Source organism: Macaca thibetana, chromosome 11, assembly GCF_024542745.1.
Source record: "Macaca thibetana thibetana isolate TM-01 chromosome 11, ASM2454274v1, whole genome shotgun sequence".
NCBI classification, from domain to species: domain Eukaryota; kingdom Metazoa; phylum Chordata; class Mammalia; order Primates; family Cercopithecidae; genus Macaca; species Macaca thibetana.
Window position 1 is genome coordinate 105,933,935 of NC_065588.1, and position 14,871 is coordinate 105,948,805.

At 53.6% G+C, this 14,871-nt stretch overlaps 2 protein-coding genes across 3 annotated transcripts in view; both read right to left on the reverse strand.

Annotated features, from left to right (window-relative positions):
- The window catches only part of MMAB (metabolism of cobalamin associated B), a 282,131-nt gene that overhangs the window by 229,093 nt on the left and 38,167 nt on the right, over positions 1-14,871 (reverse strand). The window lies entirely within an intron of this gene.
- The window catches only part of TRPV4 (transient receptor potential cation channel subfamily V member 4), a 52,088-nt gene continuing 39,685 nt past the window's right edge, over positions 2,469-14,871 (reverse strand). For both annotated transcript variants that reach the window (XM_050749674.1, XM_050749673.1), the window contains 9 exons: positions 14,049-14,207; positions 13,651-13,743; positions 13,245-13,318; positions 12,381-12,546; positions 12,094-12,160; positions 8,141-8,457; positions 6,458-6,585; positions 3,715-3,836; positions 2,469-3,167 (listed from right to left, as the gene is read on the reverse strand). In XM_050749674.1, the coding sequence (XP_050605631.1) occupies positions 3,010-3,167; positions 3,715-3,836; positions 6,458-6,585; positions 8,141-8,457; positions 12,094-12,160; positions 12,381-12,546; positions 13,245-13,318; positions 13,651-13,743; positions 14,049-14,207 (1,284 nt within the window). In that variant the 3' untranslated portion in view covers positions 2,469-3,009. The remainder of the gene's footprint in view (positions 3,168-3,714; positions 3,837-6,457; positions 6,586-8,140; positions 8,458-12,093; positions 12,161-12,380; positions 12,547-13,244; positions 13,319-13,650; positions 13,744-14,048; positions 14,208-14,871) is intronic.

The window sequence follows — 14,871 nt, forward strand, 5'->3', positions numbered from 1 at the left end:
ACCCAGGCTGGGGTACAATGGTGAGATCTTGGCTCAATGCAACCTCCACCTCCCAGGTTCAAGCAATTCTCCTGCCTCAGCCTCCCAAGTAACTGGGATTACAGGCAGGCAACCACCACACCTGGCTAATTTTTGTATTTTTAGTAGATACGGGGTTTTGCCATATTGGCTAGGCTGGTCTCAAACTCCTGACCTCAGGTGATCTGCCCTCCTCAGCCTCCCAAAATGCTGGGATTACAGGCATGAGTCACTGCACCTGGCCCAAATCCAGAGCTTTCTAGGACATTCCCCGACATGCCAACATCCCCCCCTCACTATCCCTGCTTGCACCCGAGGAAAAATAGGCCCCCTCCTTGTCCCAAACAACCAGCTTTAAGGGAAGATCCAGGTGGCCATTTTGTCTTCTGACCAACCCAGGGGAAAAGCCCAACAGCAACAACTTAAGAGTGTTTTCACTTCAATCAGAGTAGAGGAAAAGGAAAAGTGTTTCTCTCTCTGCCCCAGACCTACTGCCTTTCTCAGAGTTGAGCCCCAGGGGCTCAGTCACTTGGCTACTCCTTCCCAGAGCCTGGCCTGAGGGAAAGATGTTTGTCTGCAGCCTCTGAACAGCTGACCTGCCACTCTTAGCTGGGGTTCCCTGTGGTTCTGGGGAGGTTCACCAGGAAGCACCCGGTCACCCGGACATGGGGACTGGCTCAGGCGCAGCCTTCGACACAACCCATCTAACCAGAATGGCTTTGGGGATGCCTGTTGAGAGCGCTGGCTGAGGACCCGTCTGGGTGTGGGAACAGATAAAAAATCATGAAGCCCTGGGAAGAATTGGGCTACCCTGGACCACGAGGGGTACAATCTGCTCCTGGAAAGCAATGTAGGAGGAGGTCAGGGGTTGGAGCCCCCTGGTCAGACTTGATGATAATCTGAGTCCTCCCTCCTGCTCATGGAGCTTGGTAGACTCATGTCCCTCCTGCCACTGACTCTCCCCTTCTGACAGATGAAGAGGTGGAGGCCCAGAGAGGTAAAGTGACTCAACTAACATTCCCTGAACCAAATAACCCATTGCCAATGCAAATCCAGGACTGCTCAACCCAAGCCCCGTGCTATTTTCCACTGCAGCTGCCCTTGGCCTTGGTCTCCTCCCAGACCCAAGCTCTTCTCAACTGAAGCTTCAGAAGGATGTGAGATCCCAGCCCCAGGCTGGACCCGGAGCTGGGAGGCCATGGGAAACTCTAGCTGGCTGTGGTTTCCTTGGCTTTGGGGTGGGGGCAGCAGGATGGGTGTTTGTGGGGTCCCTCCTCATGCCAGGAGGTCTGGAGCTGCCTCAGAACTTGATTGGTGTTGGGTGTGACCCCAGGCTAATGGCTGCCCTGGTAAGGTGATATGGTTTGGCTGTGTCCCCACCCAAATCTCTTGAACTATAGCTCCCACAATTCCCACGTGTCGTGGGAGTGACCTGGTGGGAAGTAATTGAATCATGGGGGCGGGTCCTTCATGTGCTGTTCTGGTGATAGTGTCACAAGATCTGGTGGTTTTAGAAGGGGTGTTTCCCTGCACAAGCTCTCTTCTCTCTTGCCTGCTGCCATGTAAGATGTGCCTTTCACCTTCTGCCATGACTGTGAAGCCTCCCCAGCCACATGGAACTATGAATCCATTAAACCTCTTTTTCTTTATAAATTACCCAGTCTCGACTATGTCTTTATCAGCAGCGTGAGAACAGACTAATACAGAAGGGAAGAGGGTCAGCCTCACCTCTGGCTCATGGCTCAGAGCTCCAGGTGGCATGCGGCCCCGTGGACAGACACAGGCAGGCAGTCCTCAAGGAGGCACCATCCCACTCAGCCAGCAACACCACGACCCCCACCCACCCCAGCTCCACAAGCACTGCCAATGTGCCCCTGCTACCGTAGTCCTCACCACAGCAACCCGCGTGCACACCCAGTACCCCTGCTGACACTCCAGGCTCGCCCACTGCTACGCCTCCCCACTTGCAGGACAGCCCTCCCTGCAGCACTCCCAGCATGACTGTTCCCTGATGAGCAGCAGAGCCCCCGCACCTGCATCGTCAACCCCCAGCCAGCATTACTCTCCGCTGCCCAAATGTACTGTCTCCACGGGGATCATTATCCCCCAGCCAGCACTACTGTCACCCCCACCAGCATCACTCTTGCCCTGCCAACTTGACTCTCCCTGACCAGCATTATTACCCCCACCAGCATCACCCTCCTCCCCTCCCTCCACCCCCACCTTCCCTACAGCCACCTCAGCCACCTCTCAGGCCACCATCACCATCACAACCACCCAGTCCAGCCCCCAACCACCAACACTCTAAATGCCTCCAGGTCAGCACTTCTGCCCTCACTCTCACCCCTGCCCCTGGCTCCCCCCAGGCATTTCCTAGCTCTCCCATCTCCCTCGATGTAGTCTCATGCCTGTTACCATCCCTCCCACCCCCGCCATCGTCCTGCCATCTCCACCATCAATGAAAAAATATTTATTGAGCACCAGCAAATCCCAGACGCTCTACAGAACATACAGAAGGCACGGCCCCATGCCGAGGGCCACAGCCCCTTGCAAAGCTGCCACGCTGCCAAAAATGGTGGCACATGCAGCTCAGGCACAGGCTGAGGCTGGGGCTTGGCTGGGCAGTGCACTTGGAACGGGGTCCTGAGGCCTCTGCCAGGTTCCAGCTGGGGCGGGGGTCACGTCGCTTCCTGAGAGCAGAGCAAATAAATAATGGAGAGGCAGGGGCAGGGGCCTGAATCCTGTGGTGGAGGGGCTCTGGCGTTGGCTTATGTGACTCCATAGGAGCAAGACAGGTGGCCGGGAGCCCCCACCCCAGGGTGGGGAGGCAGGGCCTGGGGACCAGAGGGTCCTGGGGCCTCCCTGGCACCTCCACTGGGCCCTCGCCTCTGGAGCCAAAGCAGGGTGTTGGGGGACACCCCAGAAGGCACTGCTGAAATGCGGCTAGACTAGAAATGGATGGGCAGAGAGGCTGGGGCTGGGCTGCAGTCCCTAGAGCGGGGCGTCATCAGTCCTCCACTTGGGGGGGTAACCCTGCTGGTGGCCATCGCAGCGGGGGTTCCCCATGCTGTCCAGAGGCACCACCACCTCGTCCGGGTTCGAGTTCTTGTTCAGTTCCACCACGCGGGGTACCACCGAGGACCAGCGATCTGCACCGCGAGCACATCAGAGGGAGGGGTTGGGGGTTGGTGGAGAGACAGTGTGCATATATTGAGTGCCTACTGTGTACTGGGCACTCCACAGTGCTCTGAAGGGGTTGGGGGGGTGTGACTATGCTCATTTTACAGAGGTTGAAACTGGGGCTCAAGAGAGGTCGTCAAGGTGCCTCCCCAGGAGAGAATGGAGGAACCAGGATTCAAGCTTGGAGCCGAATGCCCTGAGTGCCCGTGTCCTCTCCAGCTTCATCTTGCATGCTAACAGCTTACTGGACAAACACGAAGGTTTTCTCCACATGGGCACGGCTGAGGAGCTCGTCCTCCCTCCCCAGGCCAGCTCATGTCAACAGTAGGGATGGCCAGGATGAAGCCATGTAGGTGAGGTACCCCAGGCACTCACGGGCAGCAGAGGAAACTCAGGGGCACACTCTCTCATTCTGCAGACACGGACACCGAGTCCCGGAAAGGAGCAGGACTGCTCAAAGCAAACTTGTGATGAGAAGGGACTGGGGCTCCCCTCTGCACCCACCCTTCCACTCACCCCTGCGGAGGCGGCCCACGGTGTGTGAGAAGCCATAATACTGGTAGGTCTCATTCTTGCCCGGGTCCTCATTGATGATGCCCAAGTTCTGGTTCCAGTGAGACCAGTTCACCTCATCCACCCTGGTGGGGCCCAAGCAGAGGGTCATGGGGAGCCCCACAGAGATGTTCCCTATGCCACCATCCCCAGCACACCCTCCTTTTTTTGTTATGGTAACATTTACGTAACAAAGCTGGGCGTGGTGGCTCATGCCTGCAATCCAGCACTTTGGGAGGCCAAGGTGGGTGGATCATTTGAGGTCAGGAGTTCAAGACCAGCCTGGCCAACATGGTGAAACCCCGCCTCTACTAAAAATACAAAAAAAAAAAAAAAAAATTAGCAGGGCATGGTGGCCTGTAGTCCCATGGTGGCCTGTAGTCCCACCGACCCGGGAGGCTGAGGCAGGAGAATCGCTTGAACCTGGGAGGCGGTTGCAGTGAGCCAAGATCACACCACTGCACTCCAACCTGGGGGACAGAGCGTGAGACTCCATCTCAAAAAAAAAAATTGGTTGTGTGTGTATTTGTGTGTGTATTGGTTGTGTGTGTGTGTGTGTGTGTGTATTGGTTGTGTGTGTGTGTGTGTGTACACACACACACACAAAATTTCCATCTTAATCATTTTTGAGTATACAATTCAGTAGCATTAAGCACATCCACATTGTGTGACCATCACTGCTGTCTATTTCCAAAACTCTTCCATTTCCCCAAGCAGAAATTTTTTCTTTTATCCTTCTTTTGAGACAGGGTCTCACTCCATTGCCCAGGCGAGGGTGCAGTGTCACTATCACAGCTCACTGCAAACTTGACCTCCCAGGCTCAAGTGATCCTCCCACTTCAGCCCCCTGAGTAGCTGGGATTACAGGCATATGCCACCACACCTGGCTAAATTTTTTAAATTTTTTTTGTAGAGATGGGGTTTCACTGTGTTAATCTTGAACTCCTGGGCTCAAGCAATCCTCTTGCCTTGCTTCCCAAAGTGTTGGTACTACAGTCACCACGCCTGGCCCAGATAATATTTCACTGTACGCATAACCCACATTTTGTTTATCCACTCATTTGTTTTCACATATTATCTTTTTTTATTTTTTACATATTATCCTATCTATTCATTTTTGTTTGTTTTGAGACAGAGTCTTGCTCTGTCCCCCAGGCTGGAGTGCAGTGGCACAGTCTCGGCTCACTGCAACCTCTACCTACCAGGTTCAAGCAATTCTCCTGCCTCAGCCTCCTGAGTAGCTGGGATCACAGGTGCCCGCCACCATGCCCGGCTAGTTTTTGTGTTCTTAGTGGAGATGGGATTTCACCTGTTACCCAGGGTGTCTCAAACTCCTGACCTCAAGCAATCCTCCTGCCTTGGCCTCCCAAAGTGCTGGGATTACAAGCGTGAATCACCACACCCAGCTAGGATTTGAGCTTTGGATTCAAACTGAACAGAGGCTGGGGGTAGTGGCTCACACCTGGAATTCCAGCATTTTGGGAAGCTGAGGTGGGATGATCGCTTGAGACCAGGAGTTTGAGACCAGCCTGGGCAACATAGCAAGAACCCCATCTCTACAAAAAAATTAAAAATTGGTCGGACATGGTGGCATGAGGAGGCTGAGATGGGAGGATTGCTTGAGCCCAGGAGTTGGAGGCTGCAGTCAGCTATGATCACACCACTGCACTCCAGCCTGAGCAACCCTGCCTCTAAAAACAAACATAAAAAATGGAATTGAACTGATCAGCTGGCCTAGGAGGTGGGTGCTGTTATTGTTCCCATTTTACAGACGAGGAAACTGACTTTGCCTGACTCCAAACATTCTGCTTATGCTCAGCCAGGTGCAGTGGCTCAGGCCTGTAATCCCAGCACTTTGGGAGGCTGAGACGGGTGGATCACGAGGTCAGGAGATCAAGACCATCCTGGCTAGCAGTGAAACCCCGTCTCTACTAAAAATACAAAAAATTAGGCGGGCGCGGTGGCAAGCGCCTGTAGTCCCAGCTACTCGGGAGGCTGAGGCAGGAGAATGGCGTGAACCCAGGAGTCAGAGCTTGCAGTGAGACGAGATCGTGCCACTGCACTACAGCCTGGGAGACAGAGCAAGACGCCGTCTCAAAACAAACAAACAACATTCTGCTTATGCTTTATGCTGACAACCACTTTAAAGAATGAATCAACTGAAAAGAAAAGATTCATGAAGGGGTTCACCTAAGAGCTGGCACTCCCTGTGCCTCTGGAACACAGAGTCATTCTGCAGATGGGCTGGGTGAGGTCTCCAGCCCTGGAAACTGCAGATTCCTCAGCTTCCCATTTCACCCAAGGCACTAGAGCCCACCCCACTGTTTGCTAGATAGAGGGTGATGCTCTGAAATGAACCCACCATCCAAGTCTCTGCTTCCCGCTGAGCAAGGAACAGGGGAGCCTGTGGTGTCCCAATGCGCGTCGGGCACTGGCAGAGCACTTCTCATGTGCTGACCTGTCTAATCCGCACCACCAGCCTAGGAGCCCATGCGATCATTGTCTCATTTCACAGATGAAGAAACAGGCTGAGAGAGGTGGGCCAACTTGCCTAAGATCGCCTGGTGGAAATAAACTCTGCTTGGGCCTCTTGGGGCCTCAGTGGCTCCAGAAATTGCAATGGGTAGACGACGCTGGAGCAGCAGGGGCCCCGAGCCAGTGGGGACGGTTCCGCCCTGCCTGCCCGGCCCCACTGCCCCAGCCTCACCTGAAGCACCACCTGCGGTCGGGAGTGCCGTCTGAGCTCTTGCCCACAGTGACCATCTCCCCGGAGCGGAAGGCCTTCCTCAGGAACACGGGGAAGGAGCGCTCAATGTCCAGGATGGTGGTGGCCCACTGCGGAGAGGGAGGGTCAGGAGGGACCTCAGTGAGCCTCACAGCCCGCGCCTGCCGCTCTGATGGCGGAAATGAGACAAGCGGCCAGGGTGGGCCCAGAACTAGGCATTTACACTCCTACCGCCCCCTAGACACAGGATGTAGAAACTCAAACACCCACAGGTGGCAGGCAGGAAAACAAATGGGTGAAACAGGATCAGGTGCAGAAAGGCTGCAGTCCAAGCCCCATCACACTGACACAGCAGTCGCCACTCAGTGCTGAGAACATGAGGGAGGGGTGGAGACTGGGGCGAACAGGGAGCAAATGCCCCCATTTAAGGGGGTAGCTGCCACTTACCCCACCTGAGGGCTCCCAGGCAGGAATTTGGACCCTGCACTGCCTGGGGCTTCCAACTTTCCAAGAAAAGCCGGAAATCTGGATTTTCATAGGGAAACTCTTAATTTTTAAATTTGCAGTTTTTTTGTTTTTTTTTTAATATAATGGTCTGAGGCTGGGTGGAATGGCTCACACCTGCAATCTCAGCACTTTGGGAAGCCAAGGCCCGCAGATCGCTTGAGCTCAGAAGTTCAAGACCAGCCTGGGTAACATGGTGAAACCCCATCTCTACAAAAAATACAAAAATTAGCCAGGTGCAGTGGTGCACACCTTAGTCCCAGCTACTTGGGAGGCTGAGGTCGGAGAATCACTTGAGCCTGGGAGGCAGAGGTTGCAGTGAGCCAAGAGCGTGCATTGCACTCCAGCCCACAGGATGCCCTGTTTGCATCCTGTAATGCCCAGTGGGGAAACTGAGGCCCAATGAAGTAAGCAATACAGATAAAGGTTAAGAGCAGGCCAGAGTTGTTTCCCTCAGATGCAGTCCTGGGAGGACAACCTTGGGCCTTTTTTTTTTCACTGCACCATTTTCCTGAAATGCACAAAGTAAATATGGGTGCTGTATTCCTGGGCCATGGGGCAGCACTGTTTATTAGGACACCAGGTTTGGAGGCTGCACCTGGCCTGGGAGGGCTGTGATCCCAGGGCCTGCGCTTCCCAGGATTGTACAGAAAGCTTTTGGGAAGTAAAGGCTGCAGCTCCCCGGGGCCAAGGCAGCCCCTATCCCCACTGGTTTCTCCTCTAGGAAGCATGCTCACGGTTGCTAGTAAAAGACCCCCGTGAGAATGCTGACATCCCTGTGCTGGCGTGCTGAAGCATAAAAGCTGCCCCTGGGCTCAGCATGGGACACCTGCTGAAACGCTGATGGCCACTGAGCACTTTCTGAGCTGGCAGAAGTCACTCAGTCATGCTGGGTGGAGCCAACTGTGTCCTGTGAGCTGAACCACAAGGAGAATCTGAGTCCACTGCTGGTGGCCAGGCAAGAAGCCACCTCGAAATTCATGAGGCAGCTCCGGGAAGTCAGCAGCAGCCTCTGATGCCCATTTTACAGACAGGGAAGTGGAGGCAGAATGAGAAGACACAGCTTGCTCAGAATGGAAGGCCGAGGAAGCCAGTCGGGTGAGTGTCCTTAGAAGGACAAGGGTGGCCGGTGGGATGGGGCTGGGGGCCCTGGGGCCTCACCTGCAGCTTCCAGATGTGCTTGCTCTCCTTGGAGACCTGGCCCACCGTCTCGCCCATGAGGGCAATGAGCATGTTGAGGAGCAGCACAAAGGTGAGAATGATGTAGGTCACCAGCAGGATGATGAAGACCACGGGGTACTTGGTGCTGCTCAGCATCTCCAGGTCGCCCATGCCAATGGTCAGCTTAAACAGGTCCAGGAGGAAGGTGCTGAAGGTCTCGCTGTCGCGGCACGAGGGGTAAGTGGGCACTGTGCAGTTGGTCTGGTCCTCATTGCACACTTTCAAGTTGGCACACGGGTTCAGGAGGGAGACCAGGGCTGTGGGAGGGGTGGGGGTGGCACTCGCTGAGTGTGAGGACACGCACACAGAGGTGGAGGGTGTCATTTTCATTTGCTGGAGGGGAAAGCTGAGGCCTAATGAGGGGAGCACCCTGGCCCACACGCTGACCTGTGTCACCCTGCACGTCAGCCAAGCCACACCAAACCCAGGTCCTCCTGATCCCAAAGCCTTTGAAGCCTTTGCTCTTTCCATAAACTTGCTGATAGGAAGAGGTTTTCTCTCTCTCTCTCTCTCTCTCTCTCTCTCTCTTTCTGTGATGGGGTCTTGCTATGTTGCCCAGGATGGAGTGCAGTGGCTACTCACAGGCGCAATCTCACTACTGAAAAGCATGGGAGTTTTGACCTGCTCTGTTTCCAACCTGGGACAGTTCACCCCTCCTTACACAACCTGGTGGTTCCCTGCTACTGGGAGGGAAGAGGTTTTCAGGATCTAGTCCAGGGAGGGTCTCAGTTTTCCCCACCAGGGGACATTTGACAATATCTAAAGACATACTGGGTTGTTACGACTGGGGGTGGGGGTGCTACTGGCATCAGGTGGGTGGAGGCCAGGGGTGCTGCCCAACACCCTGCAATGCAGAGGATGGTCCCTGCCACTAAGAATGATCTGGTCTCAAATGTCAATAGTGTTGGGAAATCCTAATGCAACCTACCATTCTTAGAGGTACTGGGGGCTCTGGAATGTCCCTATTCCCAGGGGCAGACTCTCTCTCTGACAGCTTCCCACTGCACCCCAACCCAGAGAGGAAAAATGGGGGCTGAAACCAGGAACCAGTCCTGACTGTCCCCGAAGCCATGTTCTCTAAGGGGCCTCTCCTGTTCCAGACATCTCAAACTCATCATGGTTCTCCTTTCCTACTAAGCCCAGGTGAAGCTTCAGATTCCTTCTCAACACAGTTTGGCAGCAACAACCTGTCCCTAAACCAGCCAGGGAGGGGAGCATGAAGAAGGCTCAGTCCCATCAGTCAGTGGGGCATAGAATGTCATATTGCCTGCAACCAGAGATCAGAGTATGCAGATTTCAACTCATATGCTAATGCTCTTCAGTTGTATAGCACCTTCTCAACAGAGAAGGATTCTGAGACCTTGTCTGGACTCACCAGAAAAACTGTTCTGTGATCCATTAGTAATGTCTGCTATGGGCACCAAAGTGTGGGAAGAGAAGCGTGTGTGTGTCCTGTTTATGTCATGTCAGCCTCAGAACCGAGATCTAGTGCATCCTATAAGGAGAAGCCCTGTGACTGAGCTGACTGCTCAGCTGCTACTCTAACCCTTGTTTCTGCTCGGTTTCAATAACTAGGACTGCAGTAAGGCTAGATCGCTGACCTGAATCCCAAACTGCTGAATCCTCGACACTGTCTAGTTTTTCCAGTGTGATCCCTGTAAGGGGAAAGCTGTACCCTGTCCCTATCTCCCTAGTGAAAACCACAATTCCACTTCCCCCCAATAATCCACATAGAGCCTTGGCCACCGTCATGGGTTAAAGTATCACCCTCATGAGATTCCTGTGCCAGGCTCGTCCCCAGATGAACCTGCTCAGATGTGAATGTGTCTGGGTCTAACCTGAGCTGGCCACTCCCCTTTGGATGCTGGGCATTGATGTCAGATCACCCACCCCTCAGGGACCAGCCTAAGGACTTGGTCAGTTTCTCCAGCCCTGGTCCCTGGTCCTTCCCTCATGGCCCATGCCACTGAGGTCCCAGAATGCTTCTGAGTGGCATTGTGACATCAGGGAGAAGGTGTATCAAAGGGAGCTGATGTCAGGCTTTAAGAAAATACCTGGGCTAGTAGTTTAATTATTAAATTTTATCCTTCCATGTATCCATGCCCCTTCAATGTGGCTTTACAGCTTCTCCCACCAAGAAGTGGAGTCTAGGCCAGGCACGGTGGCTCGTGCCTATAATCCCGCACTTTGGGAGGCTGAGGTGGGAGGACTGCTTGAGCCCAGGAGTTCAAGACCAGACTGGGCAACATAGCGAGACCCTGTCTCCACCCAAAAACAAGAAAAAAAAGAAATGACGTCTATTTCCCCATCCGTTGAATCGAGGCTGGCCTTGGGACTTGCTTTGGCCAACAGAGTAAGGCAGCAGTGATGCCATGCCAGGAGGTGTCCTTGAACACTTCTGCTCATGTTCTTGGAAGCCTAAGGCTACCATGTGGACAAGCCCAAGCTAGCTGGCCAGAGATGAGTGACCACGTGGAAGATAGATAGCAAAGCCCCTCTAACCAAGGCCATACTAGCCAGCCTGCCAGCTGACCACAGGCACAAGAGCCTGTAGGGATCAACCAAACCTGGCCCAGGGCAGCACAGCCACCCAGCTGACCCACCGACTCATAAGCAATAATAAGTTGGCCTGGTACAGTGGCTTACACCTATAATCCCAGCACTTTGGGAGGCCAAGGTGGGTAGATCACTTGGGGTCAGGAGGTCGAGACCAACCTGGCCAACATGGTGAAACCCCATCTCTACCAAAAATATAAAACTTAGCCATGCATGGCGGCACACGCCTGTAATCCCAGCTATTCGAGAGGCTGAGGCAAGAGAATCGCTTGAACCTGGGAGGCAGAGGTCGCAGTGAGCCAAGAGCACCACTGCCCTCCAGCCTCAGCTACAGAGACCTTGCCACAAAAAAACAAACAATAATAATAATAATAATAAGTGGGTGCTATTTTAAGCCACTAAGCTTTAGGTGGCTTCCTTTGTAACAATAGCTGACACTCTAGTTTTACCATTCACTAGCTTTTTTTCTTTTTTTTTTTTTTTTTGAGACAGAGTCTCGCTGTGTTGCCCAGGCTGGAGTGCAGTGGCGCCATCTTGGCTCGCTGCAACCTCCACCTTCTGGGTTCAAGCGATTCTTGTGCCTCAGCCCTCTGAGTAGCTGGGTCCATAGTTGCGCGCCACCATGCCTGTCTAATTTTTGTATTTTTTGGTAGAGACAGGGTTTCGCCATGTTGGCCAGGCTGGTCTCAAACTCCTGACCTCAAGTGATTCACCCACCTTGGCCTCCCGAAGTGCTGGGATTACAGGTGTGAGCCACTGCACCCAGCCACCATTCACTGGCTTTTGAACTTGTGCTAGTTATTTAACCCTCCTAAGCCTCAGTTTCCTTTTCTATAAGAGGGGATAATAAAGGCACTTAGCTTACAGGCTTGTTGGGGGTCAAGAATGGAAACGTTACTTAGTCTAGTGCCTGGTACACAAATAAGAACTCAGTGGCCGGGCATATTGGCTCACACCTGTAATCTCAGAATTTTGGGAGGCCGAGATGGGTGGATCACCTGAGGTCAGGAGTTCAAGACCAGCCTGGCCAACAAGGTGAAACCCTGTCTCTACTACAAATACAAAAAAAAAAATAGCGGGGCGTGGTGGCAGGAGCCTGTAATCCCAACTACATGGGAGGCTGAGGCAGAAGAATTGCTTGAACCTGGAAGGTGGAGGTTGCAGTGAGCTGAGATTACACCACTGCACTCCAGCCTGGGCAACAGGAGTAAAACTCCATCTCAAAAAAAAAAAAAAAAAAGAACTCAGCAGGGCTGCTATTGTCCCCAATATATCATGGCTACTGTTCCCGTCCTTGCACCACCCCTGCCAGGCCCACCTGAGCACCCAGAGCTCACCTGAAGCGTAGCCGATCATGAAGAGCAAGTAGACCAGCAGGAATCGGAAAAGGTCCTTGAAGAGGATCTAAAGACCCCAGTGGGATTATGGAGGCAAACAGGACACATGTGGTTTCTCACTTTCCCCATTTCTCCATCTCCACCCTGGTCCCACCCCAGTGTCCAGACCATGCCTCCTGCCCTCACGGTACCCGGCATCCTCAGGTCTGCAGGTGCATAAGTGTGCATGTGGTGTGTGTGGCTCCCTCCAGGAACACACGAGTCCAGAGGGCCCTCCCAGCCCGTACCTTCTGGATCATGATGCTATAGGTCCCCGTCAGCTTCAGCCCACGGGTGAAGTAAAGGGCATTCATCCAGCCCAGGACCAGGGCAAAGACCATCACGGCCAGGTAGGCCTCAATCCCTGCCAGGTAGAGGGCTGCTGAGACGATCACCAGGACAGAGTAGATGAAGCTGCAGTGCAGCAGAGACCACAAGAGAGGCCAGAGGGGAGAGGGGACAATGAGGCTCCGGAGGGGGAGACAAGCCTCCAAGCCCTCCAGGGTATCAGGACTTCCCAATGCCTTCTAGACCCCCAGGAAAGAAACAAAGTGGATTAGCAGGGTTCCCCAGCTTTCTGTTAACAACAACATTCAATGAGCTGGCAATTAATCCTGAGGTCCCACAAGATTCTGAAGTGATGCCCCTTGGAATTGCTAAAGACAGATTTAGTGGTGTTCAGTGGAGACTTTGTGGCTAAGTGAATTTCATCGTTCTCCAACTCTAAGGGAAATGTGGAAGAGGTAACACACACGCAGTAACTCTCTCATCCTGCGTCCCAGGCAGACATCATTAATCAATCCCAACTCTTTCCCACTAAACACAGACACAGGTGCAAAATTCTTAACATGGCCCTTCAGGCAGACATTAGCAATCATTCACCAGCATAATTATTTCTATCCATGGTATATATGATAACTCCCTAGCAATCAGAATTTTTCTTTAACCAGAAAACCCTGTTGTTTGTGGCTTTGTCCTGACTTTGGGTTAGAGCTGCCCAGGTTGGGTGGATTCATTCTAATAGAATCACCTCTTTCCTGAATCTGGATGACCTAGCAACCCAAACCCACCTTCCTCACCCAAAACCTGCTGGCCCAGGGACCTCCACTTACTAGAGCAGCTGGAAGGAGCCATCAATGAAGAGAGAATTCACTCCAGGGCATTTCTTCATGAACAAGTCTTTGATCTGGAAGACAGGAGGGGGCACGTGAAAGGGGTGGGGCCAGCAGGAAAGGAGAAGAGGAAAGAGGAGACAGAGAAAGGGACAGAAGATAGGGAGGCAGAGGCTGGTACAGAGAAAAGACAAAGGACTCTTTCCTGTTAGAAAAGGAGAAAAAAGCAGAGATAGAGAACATGGGATTGGAGGAGGTAGAAGAGAAATGGGAAAATAAAAGGAGGAAGGAAAGGAGAAGGACGATTTGGAGGAGAGAGAAGAGAAGAAGGAGAGAAAAGAGGTGCAGGAAGAGAAGAGGAAGAGGAGAGCAGGCAGAGTGGGGGGCACGGGGGCCAGGCACTCACATTGGTGAAGAAGAACAGGACTCCAGTGAAGAGCGTAATGACCTCGCCAGCCAGCCGCAGGTAGTCCACCGTGGTGCGGTAAGGGTACGGTGGCTGGGGAGCAGCAAGGGCACACAGGTCGTCACCCGGCCCTTCCAACATCTGGCCCCCAATCCAGATGTTCCCCCAGACCCAAAACATCTGGATCCCATGTAGCCTCCTCCTTCACTCTCTTGCTCCTGAGTCCCCCTCCTCCCAGCTCAGGGCCACCCCTGCATGTTGGAGGGCGCCTCCCCAACCTGTTCCTAAACCTTCTCCAGTTCCTCCTACAGGGGACCCAGAGGGACGAGGTTGTGCCCCCGTCCTGCATGGCTCAGCCAGTGCCTGCCCCAGCCCCTGCCCGGTCCCTGGGCACTCACTGTGCCCTCCAGCGGCTGGTAGTAGGCGGTGAGGGTGAAGATGACCATGGCGCATAGGTAGGAGACCACGTTGATGTAGAAGGACACGGCCCCGAACTTGCGCCACTTGTCCCGCAGCAGTTCATTGATGGGCTCCACAGCCAGCATCTCGTGGCGGTTCTGTGAGAGGCAGGGTGGTCAGGGGCTGCCTTCCTGAGGTGGGGGGTCCTGGCAGGCTGCCCCGGCTGTGCTTTCCCCCACCCTCCACCCCGATAGCGCTTTCTCTTTCCATCCATTCCTCAGCTGCGTTCAAGGATTCATGGGGAACTGGACAGATACTGAACATCAGCCCCAAGCTCCCGCACTCACCATTTGAGATTCTGCCCAATTCTGCCTCAATGTGCCTTTCCGCCCTATTCTAGCGTCACAGAACTCAGAACTGGAAAGTCCCTTAAAAGACATTTATTTTCAGGCAGGGCACGGTGGCTCACGCCTGTAATCCCAGCACTTTGGGAGTCCGAGACAGGCAGATCACCTGATGTCAGGAGTTCAAGACCAGCCTATCCAACGTGGTGAAACCCTGACTCTACTAAAACTACAAAAATTAGCCGGGCGTGGTGGCGGGCACCTGTAATCCCAGCTACTCCTGAGGCGGAGGCAGGAGAATCACTTGAACCTGGGAGGCGGAGATTGCAGTGAGCCTAGATTGTGCCACTGCACTCCAGCCTGGGCAACAAGAGCGAGACTCCGTCTCAAAAAAGAAAAAAGGACATTTATTCTCATGGTTCCCAAACTCCAATCTGTGGATAGTACCAAGCTGTTGGCCGCAAAATCATCTATGTAG